Source organism: Peromyscus eremicus, chromosome 8a, assembly GCF_949786415.1.
Source record: "Peromyscus eremicus chromosome 8a, PerEre_H2_v1, whole genome shotgun sequence".
Taxonomy (NCBI): Eukaryota; Metazoa; Chordata; class Mammalia; order Rodentia; family Cricetidae; genus Peromyscus; species Peromyscus eremicus.
This window is the reverse complement of record NC_081423.1, coordinates 10312411-10326446: the sequence shown is the minus strand read 5'-3', so window position 1 is coordinate 10326446 and position 14036 is coordinate 10312411. Positions and strand designations below refer to the sequence as shown.

The 14036-nt window shown below is 48.5% G+C and overlaps 1 protein-coding gene across 8 annotated transcripts in view; it reads left to right on the top strand.

Moving 5' to 3' along the window:
- Mgrn1 (mahogunin ring finger 1) overlaps positions 1–14036 on the top strand; it is a 53035-nt gene that overhangs the window by 15540 nt on the left and 23459 nt on the right. For 4 of the 8 annotated variants that reach the window (XM_059270070.1, XM_059270067.1, XM_059270074.1 and 1 more), the window contains exons 2-5: positions 5154–5272; positions 8268–8356; positions 8907–9053; positions 11530–11647. In XM_059270070.1, the coding sequence (XP_059126053.1) occupies positions 5154–5272; positions 8268–8356; positions 8907–9053; positions 11530–11647 (473 nt within the window). Of the gene's footprint in view, positions 1–5150; positions 5273–8267; positions 8357–8906; positions 9054–11529; positions 11648–14036 lie in introns of all 8 variants that reach the window. The other 4 variants (XM_059270068.1, XM_059270066.1, XM_059270073.1 and 1 more) reach the window with 1 other exon arrangement.

The window sequence follows — 14036 nt, the reverse complement described above, 5'->3', positions numbered from 1 at the left end:
ATTAATTCATTTGTGGGTATGTGCATATGCAATGATGGCAGTCAAAGGACTCTCCTTCTACCATCTGAGTCCTAAGAATAGAGCTCAGTCATCAGGCTTGGAGGCAAGTGGCTTTATCCATTGAGCCATCTTCCCAGTATCAGTCCAAAGGAAACTCCCATTTCCCTAAATTCCAAAAGGCAGAAGGGACAAATGGCTGTGACTGTTAGCATATCAAAGCACATGCTGGCCTCTAGGCTCCCTCAGTATCTCAAGTACCTGTTACACATTTCAGAGTCTAAGCTAGCATCCAAGCTCTTCTCACCTCCTCCCCTACCCTCAACTCCCCCAGCTCATTGGCTTCCCTCCTCCAGGTACTCATTCTCCTTATAATCCTGCTATTTTGGCTGTGCTCACTCTCTTAGTTTCCTTCTGCTCTCTCACAGTCCCTCTTTCTATGTCCCTCTTTCTCTCTGTTCAGCTCCTCCTCCTCTCATGGCCAGGTCCAGTCTGCTGCTAATATTCAGATATTCAGTCTACTTTCTCTCTCTGCTCCAGACTCTTCCTGATGCCTCTGACTGTTCTCTCTCTCATATCTACACTAAAAATTTTCTCGTTAACAACAACACAAAGCGGTCATGTTCTCACTTTTGTGGTGTGTGTGTGTGTGTGTGTGTGTGTGTGTGTGTGTGTGTGTGTGTTGGTGCAGAAGATGAGGAGATAAACCCCTGGTCTTGAGGTGCTAGGCAGATTCCTGCTGAGCTCCCTCTGCAGCCCAGCAGATAGCATCTAATTGCTAGTTATTGTCTTCCTAATGGTTTTATTGGGACATTACCCACATACCAAGTTCCTAAGTTTAGTTGGTGGTTTCTAGTGTATTCAGTTGTATGCTCATCACCATTATCTCACTCTAGATAGAAATTGGGTCATTCTGGAATATTATTATTATTATTATTATTATTATTATTATTATTATTATAGTTGTTGTTATATACTTTTGGGTTTTTTCGAGACAGGGTTTCTCTGTGTAGCCCTGGCTGTCCTGGAACTCACTTTGTAGACCAGGCTGGCCTCGAACTCAGAGATCTACCTGCCCCTGCCTCCCGAGAGCTGGGATTAAAGGCGTGCATCGCTACTGTCTGGCATTCTGGGATATTATAATCACTGCTGTGACAGACATATTTTCCCATATCTCAGATCATTTGGAATTTTTGTTTTACCAGTTATGTTATTTGTAGGACAGTGACAGAGTATAAATAAAGTAAACTGTGTACCTTCTTACTTTATGAAGTTAATGGAAACCTAGAACTATAAGTCTTTGGAGCCTCCAATATAGGGTCCATTTGGACTGAAGACAGTGTGGAAGGAAGTACAGCAAGGGGCAGGCGGGTGGTGGAGGCTACAGTTTGAAGGGTGTGGATGAAGGCAGAGCTCATGGGGAAGAACTCCATAAGCAAAGGGAACTGTACATACAAAGGTCTTGAGGTATGAGTGGGGCTATGAGTGTTATAGAGAAGAGCATGGGACTGGCACTGGTGTGATGGTCAAAAACCACTGGAGGTGCTAGGACATGGGGAAGACTGTGGGTTAGTGGTAGTGTGAGCCCGGGAAGGTAGGAGATACTGCTGGCTTTGATCAGGTTAGTGACCACAGAAATTTCTTAGGAGTCCCTTTGTGGGAAGAGCCAGTCTTCTCTGCCAATGTAACAGTAACTTCAGAGTTCAACACCTAGACTGTAGAGATGGCTCAGTGGTTAAGAGCATATACTGTTCTTCCTGAGAACCAGATTTTGTTCCCATCACTCATGTCAGGTGGTTCCAGGAGGATCTGACACTTGGCTTCTACAGATACCTGCACATACTTACACACATATACATAATGAAAATAATAAAATTTAAGCCAGGCAGTGATGACGTATGCTTTTAATCCCAATACTCAGGAGACAGGCAGATCTCTGAGTTGGAGTCCAGCCTGTTTTACAGATCAAGTTCCAGGACAGCCAGGAGTACATACAGAAACTCTGTCTCAAAAAATAAAAAGAGTTTAACAGCTTATAAGAATACTCAGGAGTCTGGGAACCATCTGGAGGTGATTCTGCCCTGGATCTCTTGCAGGCTGCCATGGAGTTGAGGGCTGGCTTGCACATATCCTTCAGGTTAATATAGGTCGTTAGCAGGATTCCCCACTCCTTGTCACAGGACCTTTCTATGGGTTAGCTGCTTGAATGTGCTCAAGTGTAACATCTGCCTTGCCTGGAGTCTTTGAAGTCATCCTCCACCACTTCCACAAGAGCTCCTGGTTATGTGCTCAGCCTTTTGTTTCCTCTGGACTTCTATTGGAGGTGAGAACCCTTGAAGCCATCTTGGAGGCTGGCTCCTATACCAATTTTTGGAGTCTGTGGCTTCACAATGTGGTTGTTTCTTTTTTTTCTTTTTTTTCTTTCCGAGACAGGGTTTCTCTGTGTAGCTTTGTGCCTTTCCTGGAACTCACTTTGGAGACCAGGCTGGCCTCGAACTCACAGAGATCCGCCTGCCTCTGCCTCCTGAGTGCTGGGATTAAAGGCGTGCGCCACCACGCCTGGCCGTGGTTGTTTCTTAAAGGACCTCTGGAGGAAGTTGGAGCAGGAGGTTTCACAGCCAGGTCCCTGTATCTTGCTTGGGGCTCTAGGGCATCTCAGCTCCCATGCTCATTGTGCCTTCTCTCAAGCCTTCCTTTCAGGCTGAGGCTACCCTTGCTGTGGAGTGTGCCCCAAATAAATAGGTATCGCAAGGGTACTTCAGTGTTGGGTTGGAGGTTCTGTGTGGTATCAGTAGGCTTCCTTGCATCCATTTGCATCTTCCTTATATTTCCCTGTTGCATCTCTTGCTGCCCAGCTAGTGCAGTGCCAGCCTATCAGAAGGATCTTAGCACAGGCAAGTCTCCTAGCAGCCATTCATTTGATGTACTGTGTATGTGAGGACAGACTAGGCTGTTTTGCAGTTGTTGGTCAAAGTTCTACTCCTCTGCTCCATGGTTCAGACTCACTACTAGATGGATAGAGGTTGGCTAGGATTGAAGCCAAGGCCAGACATGATCAGAAACCACCTATGCCTTGAGATTCTCTCCCCATAGGTGCTCATATATACTGGTGCTTTTCTGGTAGCAGGGCTGCGTGTGACTGCAGGTGATTTGCGAAGATGTCCTTGTACTTGTCTTTGTTGCAGTCATTCTCTTTATTGACAAAGCCACCATGGTACATGTTTACTGCAAAGACTCACTGCAGAGCAAAATGCCAGGGTTTTGGTCCTTTTCTTGGACTTCACATGGCTTTGTTTAGTAGCTTTTCAGACATATCTTTTTGAGACCATTCTGTTTGTTCTCACAGCTTGTTTTGTATGTCTGTCCAAACAGGATCCAGGAGTACATGCAGCATGCTTTTCTGACTTCACTAGCACATATCATTCTACAGATGTGTAAGTCGTTCTGCTCTATGCCAGTGTGTGCAGGTCTTCAGTGGAGCACTGTGAGGCAATCTATAAAACCCAGGGAGTATGTCTTGAACTAGTTGTCACATTGTTCTTTTTGTTTGGCTGTAGCTGACTGTCTGGTACACACGGTAGGTTAGCATTAGAGTTGAGGTTAGGTCTTGCCTGCTGCTCCCATAGTCAGAGACAGCTGAGCTGGCTTCTTGGCTCTGGGCAAGAGCTGCCTAGCCTTAATCTCCTGGGCCCTGATATACTTTACTGGCCTTGTCTGTTCCTACTGTAGCTGGGATTGTGATTCTCAGGAAAGTCACAGGTTCATGTTGGGTATTCCTGGTTGCCTAAGAGCCCAGAATCCCCACTGGGACTCATAAGAAGAACTCTGTTGGATTTAGGGGCTCAGAAGTTCCTGATGCTCATGAAGTTGAGGGATGTATAGTCTGAACAGCCCTAACATCCATGGGTCCATGGTCACCTAGGCTTCTGCTTAAGTCATCTGTGCTGGAGAGTACTGGGGTGTGGTGGGCCAGCCTCAGGCTGGATGTTTGGGAGAGGCCTGGCTTCTGGTTTTCTTCAGGGGTATGTGTGCCCAATTCTTTCAACATCTGAAGAGTTTCATCTTTTTCCTCAGGAGAAATGAAAGCTTAGTGGTTTTTAATTTTTTTTATTTTTAAGATATATTTATTCTGTATTAGTGTATGAGTATTTTGCCTGCATGTATGTATGTGCACCACATCCATGCCTGGTGCACACAGAGGCCAGAAGAGGGCATTGGATCTCCTAGACCTGGAGTAAGGGGTGGTTGTGAGCACCATGTGGATGCTGGAAACCAAACCCACTCCTCTTCAAGAGCAGCAGGTGTTCTTAACCACTGTGCCATGTCTCCTGACCTGTAAGTTTAGTGTGTTAAGTGTTCTGGGGTCTAGGTGGAAACCACTTAAAGTTTCAGTACTTGTGAGAAAGAATCCAGATCAACATCAAATTTTAAACTTTGATCATCACTGGTATTAGGTTCATGGGGCTCAGATTTGGAAGGCAAAGTACAGACAGTATGAGGGCAGGAATTATGTGAGGATTTCTGGAGAAAGTATGACAAGTGACCATCAACAGTGACTTAAAACCACTGCTGTGTGTCCCCTCACAATTCTGGAGGCCAGGAATCGGGAATCGAGATCTTGCTGGGCTGTGCTCCCAGTGAAGGCTTCAGGAGAATCCTTCCTTGCTGCTCTCTTGGCTTCTGGAGGATCCATCCTACCCCTGATCTGGTAGCTGCTCCCTCCAGTCTCTGCTCGTACCCTCACCCACTTTCTCCCCTCCTGTACATCTGTGTCCAGATCTCCCACTTTCATACGTGTGTCATCACTGGGCGTAGAGTTTCCCTAGTCCACTGGGGTTTCATCATGACTAACCACACCAATAGAGATCCCAGCTATTTTCAAGCAAGGGTCCAGGGTAGAACTTGAACACGTCTTTGCAGTTAGGGATATGGCTTACCTGACTCCTGGGCAGTGACGTTCAAATCCAGAATCTGCTGTCATCTGTGAGTAGGGAGAGGCAGGTTATAGAGCCAATTGTTTATAGAAGGCTGGTGGAGGGCAGAACCAGAATAGCATGAGCCACTTAGAATGGAGCCCTGGGGGCTTCTTGGTTGTTCCCACAGAGTTGTGCTGAGCACTGTGTTCTATGGACAAACATGTTTCCTTTTTTAAGCAGGAAACTACTTTGCTTCGCACTTTTTCATGGGAGGCGAGAAATTTGACACCCCCCATCCTGAAGGTTACCTCTTTGGAGAGAACATGGATCTGAACTTCCTGGGCAGTCGTCCAGTCCAGGTGGGTCTCAGCAGGGCTGGCACTTGTGGCTGGGGTGAGTAGTGGGAAGACTGTCTCAGTTGCTTCTGTACAGCTGTGAGGATGAGCAGGCACCAAGTTACCCCAGATTGGATAGAGTACCCAGCATCTGAGCAGAACTGGAAGTAAGCATGTGACTTGGAGTGTGTCCTGGGGCTGCCTCTGAGAGACAGTCAGGATTGGGTCACTGAGGGACAGAACAGCTATTATTGAGCTAGTGCATCCAGGCTGCACAAAGTTAGTGATTTCATTCTAGGCCTTTTGTATGAGCAGAAAGAACAGCCATATTCTGTAGAATGGTGGAAAACAGCCATGATCCCACTAATTGCCAAAGAAATACATATTTAAGCCTATCTGTCCATTCTTTCACTACGCCTTTGGCAGCTAGTGTATGTCTAGGGCTCTCGCGTAGGAACTGAAGACTGAAGTCAGACCCTTTCCCCATTTCTCAGGCAGTGAGGATCATAAAGAAGAAAATACTGGAAAAACAAAACAAAACAAAACAAAAACAAAAGGAGGGACAGAAGAAGAAGCAAAAAGTGAGAGGAAAAGATCCTACTGCAGAGTCCATGGCTGGGCTGAGTTGTGCTAGATGGAGAGGAGGAGCTGGAGTGGCCTACACCAGTCAGGCTCCCAGCAAGCAGTGAGTCTGCAAGGTATGGGCCTCTGCAGGCTAGTCGGAGGGCAGTGAAATAGGTGAGAGGTTTATTAGGGCTCCCTAGAGAAACAGAAGGTCTAGAATGAATCTCTCTCTGTAGAAAGGGATTTGTTGGAATGATTTACAGGCTGTGTCCAGCTAATCCAACAGTGTCTGGCTGTGAACGGAAAGTCCAAGAATCCAGTAGTTACTCAGTCTACAAGGCTGCATATCACAGCTGGTCTTCACTATATGCTGAATCCCGAAGAAGTAAGCTCTAATGCCAGAGGGTATGCTTCTTGTTTTAGTTAGGGTTACTATTGCTTTGATGGAACACCATGGCCAAAAGCAATTTGGGGAGGAAAGAGTTTATTTGGCTTACATATCCTGAATTATAGTCCATTGAGAAAAGCCAAGGCAGGAACTCAAACAGAGTAGAACCTGGAGGCAGGAGCTTATTTAGAGGCTGTGGAGGAGTGCTACTTAACTGGCTTGCCCCTCATGGCTCACTCAGCCTGCTTTCTTATAGAATCTATCCTACAATGTGCTGGGCACTCCCACATTATTGCTAATTAAGAAAATGCCCTACAGGCTTGTCTACAGTTCAGTCTTAGGGAGACATTTTCTCAGTTGAGGCACCCTCCTCTCTGATGACTCCAGCTTGTGTCAAGTTGACACAAACTAGACAGCACACCTCCTATGAGTTAGAATCAAGGTGCTCAAATGGACCTTTCAGTAAGCCTTCAGGAGGTGAGGGAGGCTCAGCCTAGGGCAAGAAAGGCATTGGGATGGGTTGTGGAAATGTCTTAGGATGAGAAGGAGCAGAGGTTTCCTGTGGGAAGTAGTTAAGAAAGAGCAAGGAGCACCAAGAGGCAGGATTTGCACTGATGGGCAGTGTCAATAAGACTAGGTCTGAGTGTGATGCCTAGGAAGAGGTCCAGTGGAGAGAAACAGGGGCCAGGGAGGAAATCCCTGAGCAGAGTTTTTAAATGATAAGCAAGACAGGAGGCCTTCTAAGGAACACTGAGCTCCATTCTCCAACATGCAACATGACTGCATCTGGAACATGCTTCAGGCCTCATGAGTGGCCTTCAGACCAGGGCCTTCTAGGTATATTAGTCACAGAGCAGGTAGCTGACACAAAATCTTGATCTGTAGTGTATATCCTGTAGGCTGGGGACGGGGCAAGTGTTGTGCTTTCCTACCTGGGAACTAGCCTGGGACTTTTTCTTTGTCACATTTGTTGCCTCAACTCCCAGAGTCTTAACTTTTGCAGGCCCTCTGTGAATCTTTTTAAATTTTTAAAAAGATTTATTTATTTTGTGTGTATATATCTGTGTGCCTGAGTGTGTGTGTGTGTGTGTGTGTGTGTGTGTGTGTGTGTGTGTGTGTGTATGGTGTGTGCACACAGTACCAATGGACACCAGAAAAAGGCATCATATCCCTGAAACTGGAGTTACAGGTGGTTATGAGCTGCCATGTGGGTGCTGAGAATGGAACCCAGATCTTCTGGAAGAGCAGCCAGTATGCTTAACTGTTGAGCCGTCTCTGCAGCCTCCAGGTCTTCTATTTTTACTTCATGCTGAGAGAGTGGGCATCCACTTGGGTTGTGGTAGAGAACATGTACAATCTCTGTGCCTTTACCCAGCTTAATCTCTCCTTTCAAGGTCCAACACAGTGTTGCTGGCAGAAGACATAGACAGATACAGCCATAGTTTCTTTTTTTTTTTTTTTTTTTTTTTTTTTTTTTTTTTTTTTTTTTTTTGAGACAGGGTTTCTCTGTGTAGCTTTGTACCTTTCCTGGGACTCACTTGGTAGCCCAGGCTGGCCTCGAACTCACAGAGATCCTCCTGGCTCTGCCTCCCGAGTGCTGGGATTAAAGGCGTGCGCCACCACCGCCCGGCCCAGCCATAGTTTCATGTCACCAGTTATATGTATTTTTATATAGGGGCATGATTATAAGCATGTAAACGTGTACATGTGTTGTCTTCCCAAATACTTGCTGGTTGGTGTGTTATACAAACTGATTGTCTTTGTGGGCAGCAGTGAGTTGTAACCTACCACAGGAGAAGGCCCTAAGAGCCTAACTGGCCACTTCTGAGCATCCTGCATAGAGCTGAGGACACTGGCTGATAACCAAGTCACTTGGTGTAGGGTCAGTCCCTGCCCACACCCTGGCCAAATGGCCAGGGTCTTCTGAGCAGTGTGTCCAGTATCAGTTCAACCCCTCACATGGGGACCAGAGCCCAAGCATACCTGTTGGGGTCTCCCTTGACTTCTGTCTCCTGTTCTCTGTTGCTTCTTAGAGAGTCATCTACGTCACTTGTATTTCTCTCCTAGTTTCCCTATGTCACCCCTGCCCCCCATGAGCCAGTAAAGACACTGAGGAGCCTGGTGAACATCCGCAAAGACTCCCTCCGGCTTGTGAGGTAACTCCCCTAGTGCTGCCCTCTGGGGACGCTGTGTGATGCAGATGCTCTGGTTAGTGCTTGGGAAGGGGGCAGGGATATTGAAAGGGCCCAGGCTCTGTTCTCACATGCTGTCAGACTCTGTAACAGGACCCTGAGCCGTCAAACTAGGGCTTCTCCCACCCCTTGCAGTTGTGCCTCGGTATTACTGGCCTGTGTGTGGAAAGCACTGGTTACTGGGTGCGGCTGCATGTGAAATGTGGAATCCAGGAATCCACTCAGTTTCCTACTGTGCATGGAGTGGGTACACCTGGGATGAATCAGTCCAGTTGTCGGTAGTATACGAAACTGCTTTAAACCTAACATCCCACCAAGAACACTTGTCCCTTTTTTTCTGGGGGCAGGAAGAAAGGAGAGCAGACTGTGGATTATGAGTCTTGTTGTATCACAGGGTACAGGCCTCCTTCTCCCTTGCTAGCAGAGAAGCTGTGTATGTCCTGCAGCTGTGTGGGCAAGCCAGTTCCTGGGGGCTATGACTCCTGACCTGCCTTCTTCTGCCCACTTTTGGTAGGTACAAAGACGATGCGGACAGCCCTACCGAGGACGGTGAGAAGCCCCGCGTGCTCTACAGTCTGGAATTCACCTTCGATGCTGACGCCCGCGTGGCTATCACCATTTATTGCCAGGCAGTAGAGGAGTTCTTGAACGGCATGGCAGTGTGAGTCCTTAAGTGCGGCACTTTGGGCTTTGTGCATGCTTTGCAGTATCCTGTGGGCGTCATTGTTAGCTCACTCTGCAGCCTTTCCCCCTTCCTGGAGAGGGCCTTGGACTGAAAGATCCCTGCTGCTGATGGTGGCTTGCTCTTTCTGGTTACCGACCTCTTCCAGAAGCCTCCATAGAGTCACCTCCTTTGGATAGAGAGACACCCAGCACCCAGAAGACTTGAAAAGATTGTGAGCGCTATGTCAGGAGTTTGGGCAGATACCAAATATGTGTGTTTTGTTGTGTCACAATTACAAATTTGAACTTTTGGAGATTTTCTTTAGAATATGAGTCTTGACAGCCCCAGGAGTTTGCAGGCTGCAATCACAGCATGACCGTGGTAGGGGCTTCCTTAGCAGGAAAGCCAGCCCTGGCCTAAGTGGCTTCACAGATGGGCAGAAACATGTCCGTGTACTTCCTGCCTTGGAAAGGCTCAGATCTGGCATTGGGGTGAGGGGGACTGAGAACACTGGCTTTGAGTGTTTCTCTGCTCTGTGTCTGCTGATGTGATCAGAGCACGTAACCACTTCCACCTCTGTTTCCTCATCTGGGAATGAGGGCTGGGGGAGTTCAGCTCTCACAGGTGGTGTCTTTAATCAGTCCCCATACAGAAGGAGGATAATAGCTGCTCTAAGCTAGCTGCTGGTTGAGAAGAGGTTTCCCTCTAGGACTCAGGACTTGGCCCGGGGCAACCAGCAGACTCCCTCCTGAGTGGCAGTGGGCAGTTAGGAAGCTAATGCCTTTTCCACAGTTAGTTCTTTGAGGATTTCACTGTGGCCTAAACAGTGGGTTACTTAGTTACATTTACTAAGTTACTTACTTAACAGTACTCCAGTGTGTGTACTGACTGTCAGCAGGGAGTATACAGAGTGGCCAGCACAAGCCCTCTTCCTGCACAAGCCCTGGGTTGAGCTACTCAGCAGCTACAGCCTGAGGCAGTATGACCCTCATGGTGTGCTGCCCTCCCTGGGCCTCCAGTGTGATGACAACTGAGAAGAAGAGCTCCTGTTTCTGAGTTGTCCGTGGGCACAGCTGCCATAGCAGATGAGCCCTGGATTCTGGGTAGGTGCCTTGGAGCTGCTCCAGAGAAAGTGAGGATCCAGTGGGCTCCATCTGCAGCCCGTCTAGATCAGCTGTTCTCTGTTGTGTCCTGTGAGGTATGTGATAACAGGGTCCTGCTGCCACCAGATGAGCTAGGATGGCCAGCTAGCCATGGCTGCCCAGAGATGCATGCTGGTAGACCTTTTCTGAGACCTGCATGAGGCCTGTTTGCCTCCCAGATTGCTGGTCTGTACCAAGTCACCAAGACAGAAACAGGGGGCCCCAGGACCCAGGCTTTAAAGGCTGGGCTGGGAACCTAAACCCAGCCTGCAGGAATATTGTCCTGAGTTGCAGGGCAGGCAGTCCTCCTGTTCCTTTCTTGCTCCTTAACTTTTTGTCAAGAAAATTGAAATAGGGTGGTTCTGGGTTCCACAGCTTATGACTTGAAGGCCCAGGCTGCTGAGATTCCTCTCCTGGGCTGGCCTTTTTTCTATAACCAGGCTGGCCTCTCTGTGGGGTTCCCTCCTACACTGGCACTGACAGTAAGGACAGCGGGGACATCCCTTCCCACCCCACCCCTCCACCCCCCTACCCCGCTTCCCAGGCTCTGATTGTGGCCTTTGTCCTAGATACCCAGAGAAGCCCTGGGACAGTAAGCAGGGGTGGGGGGTGGGAATAGTGAGTGTTCATGAATGGAGACACTGGCTCAGCTCTTGTTTTCTAATGGTCAGCCTGGGGTATGAGATGAGTGTCTGCATAAATACAATGGTCCTTGGAGCACGGTGGGGACTAGCAAGGCAGAGAGAGCTGGTCTCTGGGTCACTAGAGCAAAGCTGCAGTAAAACAGCATGGTGTTTCAGTGAACATGACACTCCTGAGGGTGGCAGCATGCTTCAGAACATGAGCAGACATTGAAGTGAGGGCCTCACCCTGTGTGGGCATGCATGTGCATTGACTTTTCGTGAGCAATGCCTGACTGGGACTAGAAGCAGGCAGCTAGGAGCACGCATTGGGACAGGGAGTTCTGCACTATGATCATGATCATGCCGAAAAAGTAAATGCTCTAAATACCTTGTAGGCATGTCCTTGCCATACAGAGGATAGCAGAGGTGTTGGGCTGGCATAGGTTCTAGGAGAAATGGTTACTTGGCAGGGCTGGGCAGTGTGATGGTGAGCAGAGCTGGTAGTGGGAGGCTCCTGTAAGAGCAAGGGCCACCTGGCCAAGTGGGCTGCTTCCTGTTCCAGTCTGGAATGACTGAGGCTCTCAATCCCTGTGGAACAAATGGCTGCCAGCTCAGCTGGCTATCAGATGAGTAACAGAAGGGGGTGGGAGGCTGGGTGCAGGGACCCTTGGCTCCAGGAGTCAGGTGGCTGCCTCCCTCGCTGTGCAGGTACAGCTGTAAGAACCCTTCTCTGCAGTCTGAGACCGTCCACTACAAGAGGGGCGTTAGCCAGCAGTTCTCCCTGCCTTCATTCAAGATTGACTTCTCTGAGTGGAAGGATGATGAGGTAACTCTGGGGGCTGGGAGCCCCTACTTTCTCTTGTTCCTTCTCTGGTTTCTCTGTCTTCTGCCTGGTATGTTATACTGGGGCCCAAGGAGATTCCTCCTGGTGCTGGCAGCCTGGGAGTGGCCAGGTCTTTGTCTTGGGTCATATATGCAGAGGGACTAAGGAGTAAGGTGTGAGTGAGGCTTAGGGGCCACAAGTGTGGTAGTCATGGAGGCTACAGTGCAAAGACAGAGGCTCCCCCATTGTCACTGTCCCCGCCCAGCAGCGTGACAGTTTAGCTGCTGTCCCTCATTGTCTTTCCTTTGTTTCTGAGTCACACAGTGCAGATTTGCGTGTCACAGCACAGGCTTTCCTCACAGGCCTCTTGTGGGTTACAGCTTGAGTAGCTTTTCTGCTAGTTTTCCCTCCTCCCTCTGTCTCTGCCCGTGGTGTCTACTTAGTTCTGTCAGAGCCTTTCTCCTCTGTCCTTATTTCCCAGCAGCCATCTGCAGAGCCCCTGGGAGCCCCTGTGTGAAACCCCAAGACTGTCTCTCACTGGTCTCCAAATAAAAGAACTTGGGCGTGACTCATGCTGGTGGCAGCTGCCTGGGCTCCTTCCTATCCCAACAGCCTCTTTTCCTATGAGGGTTTCTCTTGTTCCGTGTTAAACATAAAACAGCTGGCCGGATGGCGGTGGCACACACCTTTAATCCCAGCACTCGAGAGGCAGAACCAGGCAGATCTCTGTGAGTTCGAGGCAGCCTGGTCTACAGAGTGAGATCCAGGACAGGTACCAAAACTACACAGAGAAACCCTGTCTCGAAAAACCAAAATAAATAAATAAATTAAATTAAATAAAACAGCTGGGTGGTGGTGGCTCACACCTTTAGTCCCAGTACTCTGGAGGCAGAGGCAGGTGGATCTCTGTGAGTTCAAGGCCAGCCTGGTCTACAAAGTGAGTTTCAGGAAAGCTAGACCTGTTACACAGAGAAACCCTGTTTCAAAAAACCAAAATAATAATAATGATATAAAAATAAGGGGTTGGGGATTTAGTTTCAGTGGTAGAGCGCTTGCCTAGCAAGCATAAGGCCCTGGGTTTGGTCCTCAGCTCTGAGAAAAAAAAAAAAAAGAAAAAACAAACAAACAAAAAACAGGCTAGCCGGGCAGTAGTGGCGCACGCCTTTAATCCCAGCACTCGGGAGGCAGAAGCAGGCGGATCTCTGTGAGTTCGAGGGCAGCTTGGTCTACAGAGTGAGATCCAGGACAGGTGCAAAGCTTACGCAGAGAAACCCTGTCTCAAAAAACCAAAAAAAAAAAAACAAAAAAAACAAAAAAAAACAGGCTAGAGAGATGGCACAGTGGTTAAAAGTAATGGTTACTCTTGGAGAGGACCTGAGTTCGGATCCCTAGAATCCATATGACAGCTCAAAACAGTCTGTAATTCTAATTCTTCCATCAGGCCTCCTTGGAGACCAGGCACTCAGCTGATACACAGACGTACATGCAGGTCAAACACCCATGCACAGAAAATGTGAAAATAAAAACAAGCAGCTTCCTTAGGCTCCGTCTGGTGGTGGAAGCCTGTCTTGGTTTATTGTCACTCCTTGGTCCAAGACTATTATGTGTATGTGTTGATGCACAGCTGTGTGCAGATTTCAGGAGTGGGAGTCTGAGAGAGCAGTGATATGTGAAGTGCTCTGTTAGCCCTGGGATACCACAGGGAGAGGAGGACAGGACCAGAGTCACTGAACACTTCCCCAGACTATTGTTTTCTATGCCAAGTTCACCCAGCACAGCTGGCTCCTTCCAGGATGCAGAGTGCAGCTGAGAACAGGATAGAATGCTTGGAGGCTACTCAGAGTGTAAAGGACCCCAAAGCACTCAGGCTTGGTGCTCTGTCAGCTTTCAGCCTAGGGTGGGTGCAGGGCTCTGCTCTTCCTAGCTAGCTCACCTAACTAATGCCCAAACAAGCAGTTCCTGTGTGAGAGTTCCTCTCCTTGGGCTTAGTTTATGGACCTTGTAAGGGCAGCATGCAGCCAGCATCATCATCAACAGGATCACTCTGGAGTGGCTCTTCTGCAGGGTGCAGGCTCACAAGAAACCTCATCACAGAGCAAGGCACTAACCCAGGAAGGCCACTTACTTTAAGTCCCAGTTTGTGGGGAATTCTGCTTTGGGTAAATGCACACGGCTTGTCTCCATCTTGCTGTTCCACAGTGCCCCTGCCCAGCCTGGTGCTGGAACTGCCCTGCATGACTATCTGCTGCTACCCCTGTCATTTGCCTGTATCTTCCTTCCAAAGGACCAGAGCAACTCCTTCCTGCTCACAAGTCTTCCTTGACTCCATAGCCTCAACACAAAAGGAATTGTGTTGAGTTAAATATGTTGCCCAGACATTGTGTTCAGCCTT